Here is a 13571-nt window from a genome sequence, read left to right on the forward strand (position 1 = left end):
CCAGCCACTTTTAAATATTTACATAAATGTAGAAAGTAGTAGAAAGTACTTTTACGTGGAGAAACTGGAGATATCACAAGGTAATGAACACAGAAAAGCTTCTGATGTAAGACAGGGAAGAGCTTATTGAAAAGTGTGGTTCTCAGCTCTCCACAGACTCTCTGAATGCATGCCGCTGTCATGTCAAAACTTTGATGGTAACATATGGTGGTAAGCCTCCTTACTACATGCTTTTTTAATCTCACTGTTTTTATCTTAGAGCAGTGTATAGAAGAAATGTATGAAAGATAATGATTGTTAATTTAGTTTAATAAAATTCCAATGAGAAAGAGAGGACAGGATGCCCTTGTTTCACAGATGAGTTGTTTGCTTCCCTTGCCTCTGACAATGGCAGCTTTCAGCTCACCTTTTATTCCTGAGCAGACTCTATTCTGCTCTATTCCGGATTGCTTCTGGCACATCTTGCTTTGGTAGCAATGAGCTCCTCTTGTACCGACAGCACTAATAGGGTGTGCCTATCTAATTATGCACTAACTCATTTTTCTGTAGACCCTCAACTCTCCTACCTTCAACTCTAATTTCCCAGAGTTTCTATATATCCAAGCCTTGTTAAGACATGCATCACTGTCTGGCCCTGTTTGAACATCAGCTGCAACTATTGAGGATTAAGAAAAATGACTGGTACTCCTGTTTGCCAGAACATTTGATTCTTTGTATCTGTTTTGTTCTACAATCCTAGTTAATTACAGAAAATAAGACAAAAAAAGTTTAAAATCTCATAAATGTTCTCCTCTCTTGTCCTTCATGTTTATAATACATAGTCAGAAGTGGCCTGTACAAGTCTAGTTACTGGCAGCACATACATAAAAAACAGGTCTGGTTGTTCTGGACAGAAGAGAGTGTCATAGAGACTGATAACCTGTGACATAGACTCTTATACCATGCATCTCATAACTCTGTTCCTGTGTTGTCTGTGTCATCTGAGCCCTAGTAACACTGACTTCTGCCTTTAGGATTCAGGAAGCTGTTATTCTATCCATAGAAAGAAAATAAGCACTTAGCCTAATTCGTAAGCAACTCTTCTGTCCTGTATCCTGCAGTACTTGAAGGCTGAAATTGGAAAGGGGAAGGGAGATCAGGAAGCTAAACATACTGACTGAAGTACTGACCTCTTTGTTCTGTTTAGAGGATTTTGACTACCCATTGGCATTATTTCCTTTAACAAGGAGGTTTTATGTGTAAGATATTTGGGCATTGAGAAGGGCTAAATGAAAAAAAAAAAAAAAAGCCAACACAAAATATTCTAGACAGTTCTTTTAGGGCACAAAACACTACTCCAATTGTTCCTCAGGTTTGAAGCTAAGTGTCTCTAATACTGGGCATGAAGCTACCATCACACAGATCTTTGTTCCTTCTGCATGATTGATGTGGTTGCATAAGGGGCCTAGCAGTCATTTAAACAGCAGGCAGGCTAATTCTGGCCATAACAGCTCCATCACCAGCACGTGGTTTCTGTAGACTCACAAAGTTTTGAGTACCTTAAATGGGACCAAAAATCACCGGAAGCAGTGGCAGCTTCTGAAAAAAGATGCTGATAGCAGACCAAGTGGCCACAGTGCCAGGATGTCTCCCTAAATGAATTGTGGACTGGTGCTCTAACTAAGAAAGCACTTAGGAGCATTTACATTGCAGAAAAAGCCAGAATGACTGTGATTCCTACAGGACACTACATGAAATATTTGCATGTGTTTCTGGTCATTAGGTTTAACAGTTTCTTATGGATGAGTAATACAGTTTGCACTCTTGTTTCTCCTCAGTGCGTTTAAAGGTGGCAAATAGTTTCCATAGAGAACTTCACTGAGGGAAATTATGTATCTGATAGTAGTCTCTTTTAAAACCTTTAAAGGCAAAAGCTTTCGAGTCTTTACTTTTGCCGTACTCAACTTTGAGGTTAGTATAATCTTTGTTTTGGTCTGGCATATGCAAGAAAAACAAGCCAAGCTGTGAAAAAAACAAAATGAGAAAAATAACACCATGTGCAAATCTGTGGTCTGACTTCACTTGTAGAAGCAGATGCTGTATAAAGGTGTTACTGCACTTTCTGAGGGCAGGGGGTAGGGCCTGAAATAAAGCTGTGTGACATTATTCAATCCAGGCAGCACAGGGGAAGAATGAGAGAGTAGTGAGGAAGAGGAAGAGGAAGATAAGTCACTTTGACATAGTCTTCACTTGATACTGACACTTGGCAGGAGCTATATTATTTTCATACTCTATCACTGCACTGGGGGAACACCTTCCAGAGCCATCCATCAATCTTGACCATGTAAGTATGCATTAAATTCAATGAAATAGAGTTTCCTGTCTTTGGGGACCAAATTCAGGATCCTATAACTACCACAACTGCAAGCCTGTCCTCCTGCCAGCCCCAGGGAACTTACACTGAGCAGGCAGGAAGGGAACAGACCTTGGCACCACCCCAGAAGGAACTAAAAGCTAGCACAGCCTGTGTGACCGCTGCCCTAAACACCCTCCTCTTTTCTTGGGAGATCTTTCTGGGAAACCATATGATTGCCTTAAGCTCTTGGTAGTCTGCCTGCTTTTTAATTAGTAGATCACTTCGAATGAAACTGCAAAAGAATCTAGGTCTTTGGAAACATTGCCAATCTTCAAACAAAGAAAATTAAGAGACATCAATTATAAAGGAAAAAAGTGTTTTGCACTAGCTCTGCAGTGATTTAAGGAGAAAAAATGCTATCATACCTGAGTATAAGAACAATCTATGACAATAAAATCCTGCAAGGGAAGTGACGAACTGAAGAGCAAATGTTTAATTCTATACCTAGTCCAGCTTTTGAGTATTTTATACTTTATTTGTTAAGGATGCCAATGCAGAAACCTTACAAATGAATACTTTACTGGAAGCACAAAAACTAGTGCCCAGGAGAACAGGAAAAATGTGGAAAACAAAACCAGAAAATATACAGACCCATATGGGGTTGAGAGGAAAGGCTGGTGTGGAACAGAAAATTAAGAGGATAAGTTAGGTAATTGTCCTATGGTGACTTTATGATGCTTGTATCCCCAGTTGTCTGTTCTGTTTATGCTGGGTATTAAGTTCTGCACCTTTGAGACTGGTTCTGAGATCTGAGTGGGGAGAAGAAGCACAGAGTTTATCCTCAGGGACTGCCCTTGCTCCCTGCACCCTCCTCAGAGACTGCACTGTCTGCAGCACAGACACTGGAAGAAGCTCTCCTTTGCTTTTAGTTAGTTTTTAGCTGGCTGAGGCAGACAAGTTCCCCAGACTGTGGCTTTTCTTTTTCTTGGAGCTGTTCAGCCCTGCTCTGGACTGAAAATCCAGAAAAACACTGGGAGCTCACACCTGTGGCTATTGGGAACCAGGAGATGGCATTGTACAGCACAGGAGGGACTGATAAGAGACTGAGCGAGCCAAGGTACACCCCACAACAAGGACTTTCTGAATTTGCCATCTCTTCAGAACAACAAAAAGTTCCATTGTTTAATATTATTATTTTTTTATGTTTGTAAGTACCTTTCTAGTTAAATAAAAATTTTTTTCCACTTTTCTCCAAAGAAATATTTTCTGAACCAGCAGAAGGGAGGGGCCACTTGAGTTTGCTTTCTAAAAAATACCCATTCAGAAGTTTCCTCCAAAATTTGCCCTAAAACAAGACAGTAATAAACCAAGAAGAAAAGTGAGACTTAGCCAAACAATAAAGATTAAAGTGAAGTAAGACTAACAATAGACTCAAGTCAGAAAGGATCATGAAGAACGTTGTGTAAAAGCCCCAATTTTAATAACACATTTTCTATAAGGTGATGTTCTAGAAGTAAGCTGCTATATATGTTGATACATAATCCAGTGAACACGCTATTCATTGAACTAATTTGTTTGTCCCATCTTTAAGTAGAATACACTTCTTTTAGGACAGACTGCCATAGCCTCTCTTCAACAGCTGAGGGCACTCCATGACCAGTTAAATGAAAAACCTGGTTCGAGCAAAAGCTAACCTGAGGCAGGAGAGCTATCTTCTAACCTGATTGCAGAAATCAAATTATGAGGCCAGCCAGGTGAAAGGTCAGGGCTGCCTGCCAAATAAGTGTGACCAGAGTCCAGCATGCATTGTGTAGGAGCATACTGAATTGGCTTAGATTGGCATACTGGGTAGGGAAATAGTATGAGTGGAATCAAATATTCAGAAAGTTCAGTTGAGAGTCAGTCTGGAAGCCATGTATATGATGCTGGTCCAGATTTCATATAAAGCCTTGGTTTCCCTGGCAAAATCATGCTCATGAATACAGTGACAAAGCTCTGAAATATTAATGAAGTTGGAAATCCAGGATTTCATATTCTTCTTTCTGGAAATTTAAGTCTCTGGACACCTCACTTTTATAATGTTTGGGTAAAAATAAGCAGTTCCTGATAAAACCTTCTTCCCACAAGCCAGTGGTCAGACAGCTTCTTACTGTCAAATTCCCATTCCTCATCTGAACCAGGGATTTGTACAGACACAGTCTTTGCAGACCCTCGGCTTTTATGAACAGCTCTATACTTGTGTCAAAATGGAGCTGCAGGAATATATGATTGCTTTTTTTCTAGAGACAGAAGGAATGCCTGAGGCCTGAGTTTGGGCTAGGTTCGCCCTGTTTCTTGGCAGGGAAACTGTAACACTGTATACTGATTTGGCTGCAGAGCTGCTGCTATCTTAGCCAGTTTTCAAATAAGCTTCTTGTGCAGGCCGCAGGTACATTTGACCATTTTGCTAATGTAATTTGGAAGAAAAAAATGGGAGATTACAGAGCACAGGCTAGAATGGCTTTCCTTTGCAAAATATAAAAATATTAAAAAATACAAAAATATAAAACATTAACTACAATGTTATTTTATCAAAGAGATCACCTTTAGAAGAAAGCAAGTTTGCTTTGTAAAACCACACAATAAACAGTTCGGTGAACTTGGCACCTTGAGATGAGTGTTAGGTAAGTGGTCTCTATGAGAAAGTGAGAAAATCAGTCTCAGAGTAATTTCTGCATGGGACAGCCCAGCAGCCTCATGGCCTTTTATAACTCAGGGAACACAGCTTAAATACTTTGTTTCAGCAAAATAGGTGAGAACAATAGTGTCAGTCCTGCTTCTCAGAACACTTTGTGTACTTTAACCACGTGCTTGTGTCCTCTTAAAGCCAAGTTTAACAATCTTCCCTAAACCTTTACCAGACAAAGCTTGTTTTCCTTACACTTTTTACCATGTGCAGTACCACTTCATTCCAGAAGATGGAAAACGTGTACTTCTATTCTGCCTATTTCCCCTTTCCCCAAAAGCCTTTCAGCACAGCAGACCAAAGCAATGTACTGACACGTAACAAAGGGAAATCACGTTTATTTGTAATTTATTTTACAAAAACGGGTACTAATTTGGAGAAAGGTAAGGTTATGTGAGGGTAAAAATATTTGTCTAGGAAGTCAATGCCTGTAAGACAAAGGGCTAAGAGGGCACAGGACTGAACAGTGTCTATGTATCCCAATTTTTCCTTCTTTTTCTTTTTACCTCTACCCCTATGGTTAATGACTAGTAATATTAATGTGATTTGACTAGGTTTTGCAGAGTGAGTTAGGAAGGCACCCGAATACAGCAGCAAATGCCCATTAAAAAACTGCAGACAAAGAGTGTACACAATCCAGTACATTTAACACTTCAGCACTGTTACCTTCCTAAAGCAAGGCCTATGGGGAGAAACAAATAAACAAATATTGTTGTTCTACACTCTTGCTGGTTTTGGCTGGGGGGACTTTGTGTGTTCTGCTAAGGCATGCATCCTGTTGTTGACACTTTAAAATTAGGCCATTCTGTTATTTTAAGATGTGAAATGAGAGATTTTAAGGGACTGACACTGAAATAACTTACATACACTGAGAGTCATTCCTACCAAATCAACTAGCCTTTGATTTTTTACCAGCAACAAAAACAGGCAGAAGTATTTTGTCAGCCAACAAGAAAATTCTACTTCAGAAATATGTAAGACACTAAGAAAATTATAGATTTTGGCATTTTTGCATTTCAGACAGGACAAATGCAAAACTGTTTCACATTTCAGTATTGTTCTCCCAGACCAGACTTCACTTTCTAGAAATTGTCTATACAGAGGCCCTATACTACAATTGCCTTCAGGTGCCTTCCAACTTGATTTATTTGCTGCTTATGAAGAGATTTGAGAGCTGACTGTTGCTAGACAGCTGTGGGGCGTGTTCCTAGGCATGAGCTCTCCTTACCAAGGGAGGGACACGGTAGCCCCTTGGCATGGGGGCATTCATGCCAGTGATTTGTACCATCTGAGCAAGCCGATGTGCCTCAGCTCCATGCTGGCCCTGTCTCTGCTGTGCTGGAGCTGCTTTGGCACAGGCGGGACAAACTCCTCTTCCTGACGTGCAGCAACAAGCACGCGTTACAGGGCTGCTCCGACAACTCGGACCGTCCGTCACCAATCCCCACTGCCCCACACACAGCAATCCTCGAGCGAGGAAAACACCTCTCACGCTGAAGCTCTCTTTGACGAACTCCCACACGGGACGGTAGCGGCCAGGGCAGCTTCCCCCGCTGTCGGGGGACAAGAGCCTGTTCGCCCCGCCGCTCCGCTCTGCTCCCTCCACACAGCTGGGCAAGGGAGGGCAGAACAGGTCAGCCCGGTGCTGCTCAGCTCTCCTCGGGGCCTGCCGGGGCCGGGCCGGGCCGGGCCGGGCGGGCGGAGCGGAGTCCGGGCGGAACCGCCCCTCAGCGTTGGGGCGGAGCCGCCACTCGCTTCATAAGGGGCGAGCCGAGAAGCAGCTCAGCGTCGTGAGCAGAGCGGGTGGGAAGGGTAGGGCAGGTGGAGCGGGACCGAGGAGGGTAGGCAGGACGGAGCCGGCGGGGTGCGGTGATGGAGCTCCTACGGACTATCGCCCACCCACCGGGCGGCGGCGGTGCCAAGGGCTGCGAGGCGGCGGCGGGCAGAGCGGCCGGCGGCGAGTCGCGCAGGAAGAAGGCGGAGGAGCCGCCGCACCAGCACGGCCACCCCGCAGCCGAGGTGTCCCGGATTATTACCGACCCCACGACGGGGAAGCGTTACTGCCGCGGCAAGGTGCTCGGAAAGGTAATGGCCGCGCCGAGCCCCGTGCCCTCCCGAGGCGGCGGCCGGTGCGCCCCGCTCGCCGCCCTCCTCGGCCGGGCGGCCGGCGGGCGCTGCCCCCGCGGGGCTGCGTTTCTCCGGAGAGCGGAGTGCGCTGCCGCCCACGACCTGGCAGCGCCGCCCGGGCCAGGCGCTATGGGTCTGAGCGCCCTTGCTGCCCCGGAATCGGGCGAGCCCGCGGGAAAGACCTGGATGGTGCATGCGGGGAGTGGGGAGCTTGCGAGCCTTCCAACAGATGATGAACCCGGGACCTGTCCTTAGAAAATTGCCCTTTGCTAAGGAAGTTGCGTTTCTTGACTAATACATGAGCTGGTGAATGACTAAGTGCAGGACTGCATTTATACCTGCTCTAATTGCCTTTTTCTCCTGTGTCTCTCTAGGGTGGATTTGCCAAGTGTTACGAAATGACAGATTTGACAACAAATAAAGTTTATGCTGCGAAAATCATTCCTCACAGCAGAGTAGCAAAACCTCATCAAAGGGAGAAGGTATGTATGCATGAATGATTTTCTTTTTTCCACAAACTCTTTGTGTGCTGGATTGCCTACCCCTTTTCCTGAAATGGTTCTGATAGAGCTGTCTGCTCAGCCTTGTGGAAGTAAGGCTAACAACACCTTTTTTCTTTCCCACTGTCTTGTCTTTACAGATTGATAAGGAGATTGAGCTGCACAGAATGCTTAATCATAGACATGTTGTGCAGTTTTACCACTACTTTGAAGACAGAGAGAATATTTACATTCTTCTGGAATACTGCAGTAGAAGGGTGAGCATCAGCTGGGAGAAATCTGGTATTTACTTACCTGGAATCTGCAACTAATTTAAATGTGTGATGTGTAAAACATTTTTTTGTGGCTTTAGTTGTTGTTTCTCTATGTACTCATTTACTTCTGCTTAAGGTGAATCTTGTGCATGAATTGTCAGTGACATTTCTGCCTTTGTTTTTCCTCTGCAGTCAATGGCTCACATCTTAAAAGCAAGGAAGGTATTGACAGAGCCAGAAGTACGATACTACCTCAGGCAAATTGTGTCAGGGCTAAAGTATCTTCATGAACAGGAAATCTTACACAGGGATCTTAAACTAGGTAAGTTCTCCGGATTGCCAACTTCTAAACATACTCCTCCAGCCCTGTCAGTGTTGCACGACTTTATCCTTGTATGGTGATAGTTTGTTTAGTAGAATCAGCTTAGTCTGTCTTTACAGTGGGAACTCATGCTGCTTAAGGGATGACATTAAGCATTCCTAATTTAAAAAAAAAAAATCTTGCCTAGCTTCTGGCTCTGAACAAAGTATGACTCAGCACCTGTGGCAAATGCCTTCGTACCTTGCCAGAGACAGACTAACTGGAATTTCTTTGTCTGCCAGGTAACTTCTTTATCAATGAGAACATGGAACTGAAGCTTGGTGACTTTGGCTTGGCAGCTAGGCTGGAACCACTGGAGCACAGGAGGAGGTAGGAGCATCAAAAATGTATAGTCTAGTTGCAAATGAAACTAAATTCATATGAAAATGACAAGTCATGTTCCATAGCAAAAGCTAATTACTGACCCTCCAGTGTCATGAAGATAAAATGAAAAAACATCTATGCTATTAAAGTTCCTACAGCTCCTCTTTAGACACCTGAACTTGAGAAGAAAACCTGCCCTAAGAAAAATAGCTCCTTCCTCTTTCTATTTGAAATATTAACCAGCTTTGTGGTGTCTTCGATTTTTTTCAGAACAATATGTGGCACACCAAATTACCTCTCTCCAGAAGTCCTCAACAAACAAGGGCATGGCTGTGAATCTGATATATGGGCCTTAGGCTGTGTAATGTAAGTACTTTCCTGCCTTTGAAATGTATTATATCTGTCACTGGCTTAGACTTTTGAGAGTTCAAAGGGGATGCAATGCTGCATCCATTTGCAGCCTTTTATGCATGTGTAGCTGAATGCAGAAATTCTTCATGTTGGGAGATAGACAAAGCCTTTTTTTGTAGCTGTAGACACAAGTATGGTGGGTGTGTGAAATAAAACCGTTTTCCTTTGCCTTCAAACAGGTATACAATGCTGTTGGGAAGACCCCCGTTTGAGACTACAAATCTTAAAGAAACATACAGATGTATAAGGGAAGCAAGATACAGCCTGCCTTCATCTCTCTTGGCACCTGCAAAACACTTAATAGCTAGTATGTTGTCAAAAAACCCTGAAGATCGGCCGAGTTTAGATGAAATAATTCGACATGAATTCTTCTTACAGGTTTGTACTGTCTGCTATTAGTGGTGTAAAAAACAAAATCCACATAAAAATGCACTCTGTGGTCTAAAAATTTTGTGTTCTATTTCCACAGGGCTTTACACCTGATAGACTTTCTGCAAGCTGTTGTCACACCGTCCCTGATTTCCATTTGTCAAGTCCTGCTAAAAATTTCTTCAAAAAAGCAGCTGCTGCTCTCTTTGGGGGGAAAAAGGATAAGGCCAGATACTTGGACACACATAGTAAGTTTGAAGTCTAGATATAGTCTACTTATTTCTATTCCATCAGTTTCTTATTAGTGTGAGATAGCAACATACATCTGTGAGATAGCAACAGAACACATATCTGTGTCTTAGAGCTTTCCTGGCTTGGTTTTGACTTTTTTCTTGATACGTATAGATGTTAGCCTGCCCACCTATGCCAGTTTACATACCTGAATGCTTCTTACAGCATCCGTATCTTTATTGGTCATCTATATTAGTTTGTGAAGTCTATTCAAATTTAGTCTCTTAGAGTGATTTGTGTATAATGGCATAATTTCTCTGTGAGACTATGGCAGGCTTAGAAGAAGCTGCTAGAGAGACACATGTGTTTTCTGCAGCTAACTTGTTATGCTTTCTGTAATTCAATAGCACTTCCAGATTCAGAGTTAATTTTTTTTTTCCTGTGTTGCAGACAGGCTAGCTAAAGAAGATGAAGAAATCTACAAGCTCAGACATGATTTGAAGAAGACATCGATAACCCAGCAGGCCCCCAAACACAAGACAGATGAGGTATATGCAAGTGCAGTTCAAATCTAGTAACAGTTGGGTGGAGTAGCTACAATTAAATTATATTTGACTTGGATATCAGAACTGGGGCTGTACACAGCATAATCAAGCTTAAATGATTAGCAGAGCTGCTTTAAGAGGGCTTAAACAAGCATCACTAAGGTATGGTAGCCTTTGTAGGGAGACTATAAATTTTGGCTTTTGAGTAATTATAGTATCTACCTAGACTCCATTGTTGCCTGTGCGTTAACTTGTCTGCCAGGTGCTGTTTCTCAATAATCCAAATACAGGGCTTCAGTTCATGATTAACTAGGGCTTCTTAAAAGAATAAATTGCTGAAATCTGTCTTTTACTATTTGGTGTTCAGACCTGCACACAGCTGCTCCCTTGCTAGGGCAGGAGAGCAGAAAACTGATTAATAGCCTGTGAGATGCAAATTGAAGATCTAAAGAATGGAAAGACCTGGAGTGCTGCTCTAAGCTAAGTCTAGCAGCAGCTCCTTTGTAATCTTTGTACACGAATACCAGTTTCCTTAGAATTTATCATTTGTTGAGAAACAGGAGAGCCATGCAAAACTTGTGTATAAGCCTTGACTTGTGTTATGTTTGGTGTTTACATGTCTGACATCTCTTCTAGGAGATTCAGCCTCTTATCACAGCAGTGGTGAAGCCGGGAGCATTGCCAGAAACTAAGCAGATTGGAGACTCCATTCGGATGATAGTCAGAGGAACTTTGGGAAGCTGCAGCAGTAGCAGTGAATGTAAGTGCAGCAAAATGTGATGTCTAAGTCTGAATCCCACTTTGTTTTCCTTGTGTCTTAAAAGCTTGACGCAAACATTTCTTTTATAGTCTTATTTTTGATGTTGCAAAAGCCAATAATTTTGGAAAATTTAAACTAGAAAGTCATTAAGGCTAGATTTCTTAAAATCTATGTAACTCAAAAGTTTAGAATGAAAATCTTCTCTCTGTGTGCTCTTGTCAGTCTAATAATCCTTTCTTTTCAGGTTTGGAAGACAGTACTATGGGAAGTGTTGCTGATACAGTTGCAAGAGTATTGAGGGGATGTCTGGAGAATATGCCAGAAGCAGATAGCAATCCCAAAGAACAGCTGACAGCATCCTTCCAGTGGGTTACAAAATGGGTGGACTACTCCAACAAGTACGGCTTTGGGTACCAGCTGTCAGATCACACTGTTGGTGTCCTCTTCAACAATGGGGCACATATGAGCCTTCTGCCAGACAAAAAGTAAGAATCTTTACAAAGCAAACAACTCACTAAAGCAGTTTAGATGTGAAATATTTGTTTCTCATCACTAACCACCTTATTTTGTTTTCCTCTTTCAGGACAGTGCACTACTATGCTGAGCTAGGCCAATGCTCTGTCTTCCCAGCCACAGAGGCCCCTGAACAGTTCATTAGCCAAGTAACTGTACTGAAGTATTTCTCTCACTATATGGAGGAGAACCTTATGGATGTAAGTTCAGCATCTTCAGAGTGCTGTGCTGTAAAAATACACTAAATGTAAACTGAGTGCTTAACGTAGTCTGTTCCCTTTCCTAGGGAGGAGACTTGCCCAGCCTAACAGATGTACGCAGGCCCAGGCTTTACCTCTTACAGTGGCTCAAATCTGATAAAGCATTAATGATGCTCTTCAATGATGGCACGTTTCAAGTAAGTGTGGTACCATCATCCAAAGATCTTAAAATACTTTATTGTATTAAAACTAGGTAAATCTCAGAAATTTAGAGGAGAAAGGAGACAAACAGCAGCTTACTTCTCTTTTACAGGTGAACTTCTACCATGACCACACAAAAGTCATAATTTGCAATCAGAGTGAGGAATATCTCCTTACCTACATAAATGAAGACAGGATATCCACAACGTTTCGTCTGACAACTCTTCTGGTTTCGGGATGTTCATTGGAACTAAAACACAGAATGGAATATGCTCTGAACATGCTGCTGCAGCGATGTAACTGAAGGAATTGACTCTGTTAAACCAAATGGACTCTCTTGTTCACTGTGAATCTACAGTGGAGATGGTGGAGCAACTAGTATGTTGATGATGGATGTGTGGTGGTACGAAAACTGGACTGTCCAAGTGTGCTGGGCACACATCTATTAGAAGCCTAAACCTACTTGTTGGAGTAAAATGTTGTGACAAGGAGTTCTTCGGATCATAGTTTTCCTTGCTTCATGTGTGTTAAAGATATAATTTGACTTGAACTCGGAGCAGAGTGTGTCTGTTTGCTCTGTAAGAGAGCATCTCTGGTGGAGTTAAACTGTGAATACACATCTGGAAAGGGAGGGAAGGGAGAGCTCCGTTGTTGGGGATAATTGTAACAAGCAGCTTCTGGTTGCTTAACTGTGAACTATGGCCATACTGTTTTTTTCCTTATTTTTCAAAAATACCCACACTTGTGGCTGGCAAAGTGCATTCCTTGTTAATTTTTTTTTAATTTATTACAGCCTAAAGTGAAGTATTTATTACTTTTTTTTTTTTGGACCTTGGCATTTTGAATATAAATCTGTTGGCAATAAAGAATGGAAATCTGAAGCATCCTTCTCTACTCTTTCTCCTATATAACTGAGCATGCTTTACTTTGCATTAGAAGAAATCTCTCAGATTTGCTTTCTATATTCTATTTTTGAAAAGTCTGCTACAGGTCTGGATATGAAGGGCTGGCAGGTTTATCTGTGTCTATGCCCACTTGCAGTCACAAACACCAATATGGCTATTGTTAATTATAGCTGCAGTTCTAAAATAACTGCGGATGGAGCTTACAGACTAATGATGTAGGCCTTGACACTTAGTTATTGTCCTAAGAGCTTAAAACTATGGCTCTCTTCAAGATACTACATCTCAAAATTGATGTTTAACACTGACTGAAAAGAATGCTTGCTTCTGGGTGGTATGTAGGAGACTGAAGGATAAGGGGCTGTGTGAATTCTCTGCTTGCTGGGAAAGCATTGCTCTTATCAATGGGCTGAGAATACAGCAGAATGAATTGACCATACCTGTCGCTTTGCCTCTACTGAGCTTTATATGGTCTTTCCACCCTTAAATCGTTACCCCAGTAAAGTAAAATCAAAAGGGTGAAAAAATTAAAGGGTGACTTAGTGTATACCATAAATCGTAATTTTGTTTTAGTAACACTTGTAGCCATTTAAAGTTACCAGTTGGGTAGAGTAAGCCCACAGTTTACACTAAGTTTTCTGAGACCAACATAGGGATGGCCTGCTGCTTTCTGCAATCATCCTGCTTCTAAGCATCCACTTACATGACTAATGGCTTTCCAAAACTGAAAGCAATGCCATTTGTTAGTTAAAACCATGCAAATAGGTGCAATTAAAGAGAAATCATGGACTCCAGGCAGGGGGAAATTGTCTG

At 42.2% G+C, this 13571-nt stretch overlaps 1 protein-coding gene across 1 annotated transcript; it reads left to right on the forward strand.

The window, feature by feature from the left end:
- Positions 1 to 6845: 6845 nt before the first annotated feature.
- Positions 6846 to 12737, forward strand: PLK2 (polo like kinase 2). The gene is made up of 14 exons (XM_054652118.2): positions 6846 to 7145; positions 7562 to 7669; positions 7828 to 7944; positions 8134 to 8263; positions 8545 to 8632; positions 8897 to 8992; positions 9217 to 9415; positions 9507 to 9654; positions 10088 to 10185; positions 10819 to 10942; positions 11187 to 11427; positions 11526 to 11655; positions 11742 to 11852; positions 11969 to 12737. The coding sequence occupies exons 1-14, from the start codon at positions 6933 to 6935 to the stop codon at positions 12158 to 12160; spliced, it is 1995 nt and encodes a 664-aa protein (XP_054508093.1). The 5' UTR covers positions 6846 to 6932; the 3' UTR covers positions 12161 to 12737.
- Positions 12738 to 13571: the final 834 nt, after the last annotated feature.

The sequence above is a fragment of the Agelaius phoeniceus genome, chromosome Z, assembly GCF_051311805.1.
Source record: "Agelaius phoeniceus isolate bAgePho1 chromosome Z, bAgePho1.hap1, whole genome shotgun sequence".
Taxonomy (NCBI): Eukaryota; Metazoa; Chordata; class Aves; order Passeriformes; family Icteridae; genus Agelaius; species Agelaius phoeniceus.

Bases quoted from the DNA above. Each gene is read 5' to 3' on its own strand.
- PLK2 (XM_054652118.2), top strand. From the start codon at position 6,933: ATGGAGCTCCTACGGACTATCGCCCACCCACCGGGCGGCGGCGGTGCC. The intron at 9,416-9,506 runs GTTTGTACTGTC...CTATTTCCACAG, and splicing joins GACATGAATTCTTCTTACAG to GGCTTTACACCTGATAGACT. The intron at 9,655-10,087 runs GTAAGTTTGAAG...CCTGTGTTGCAG, and splicing joins CAGATACTTGGACACACATA to ACAGGCTAGCTAAAGAAGAT.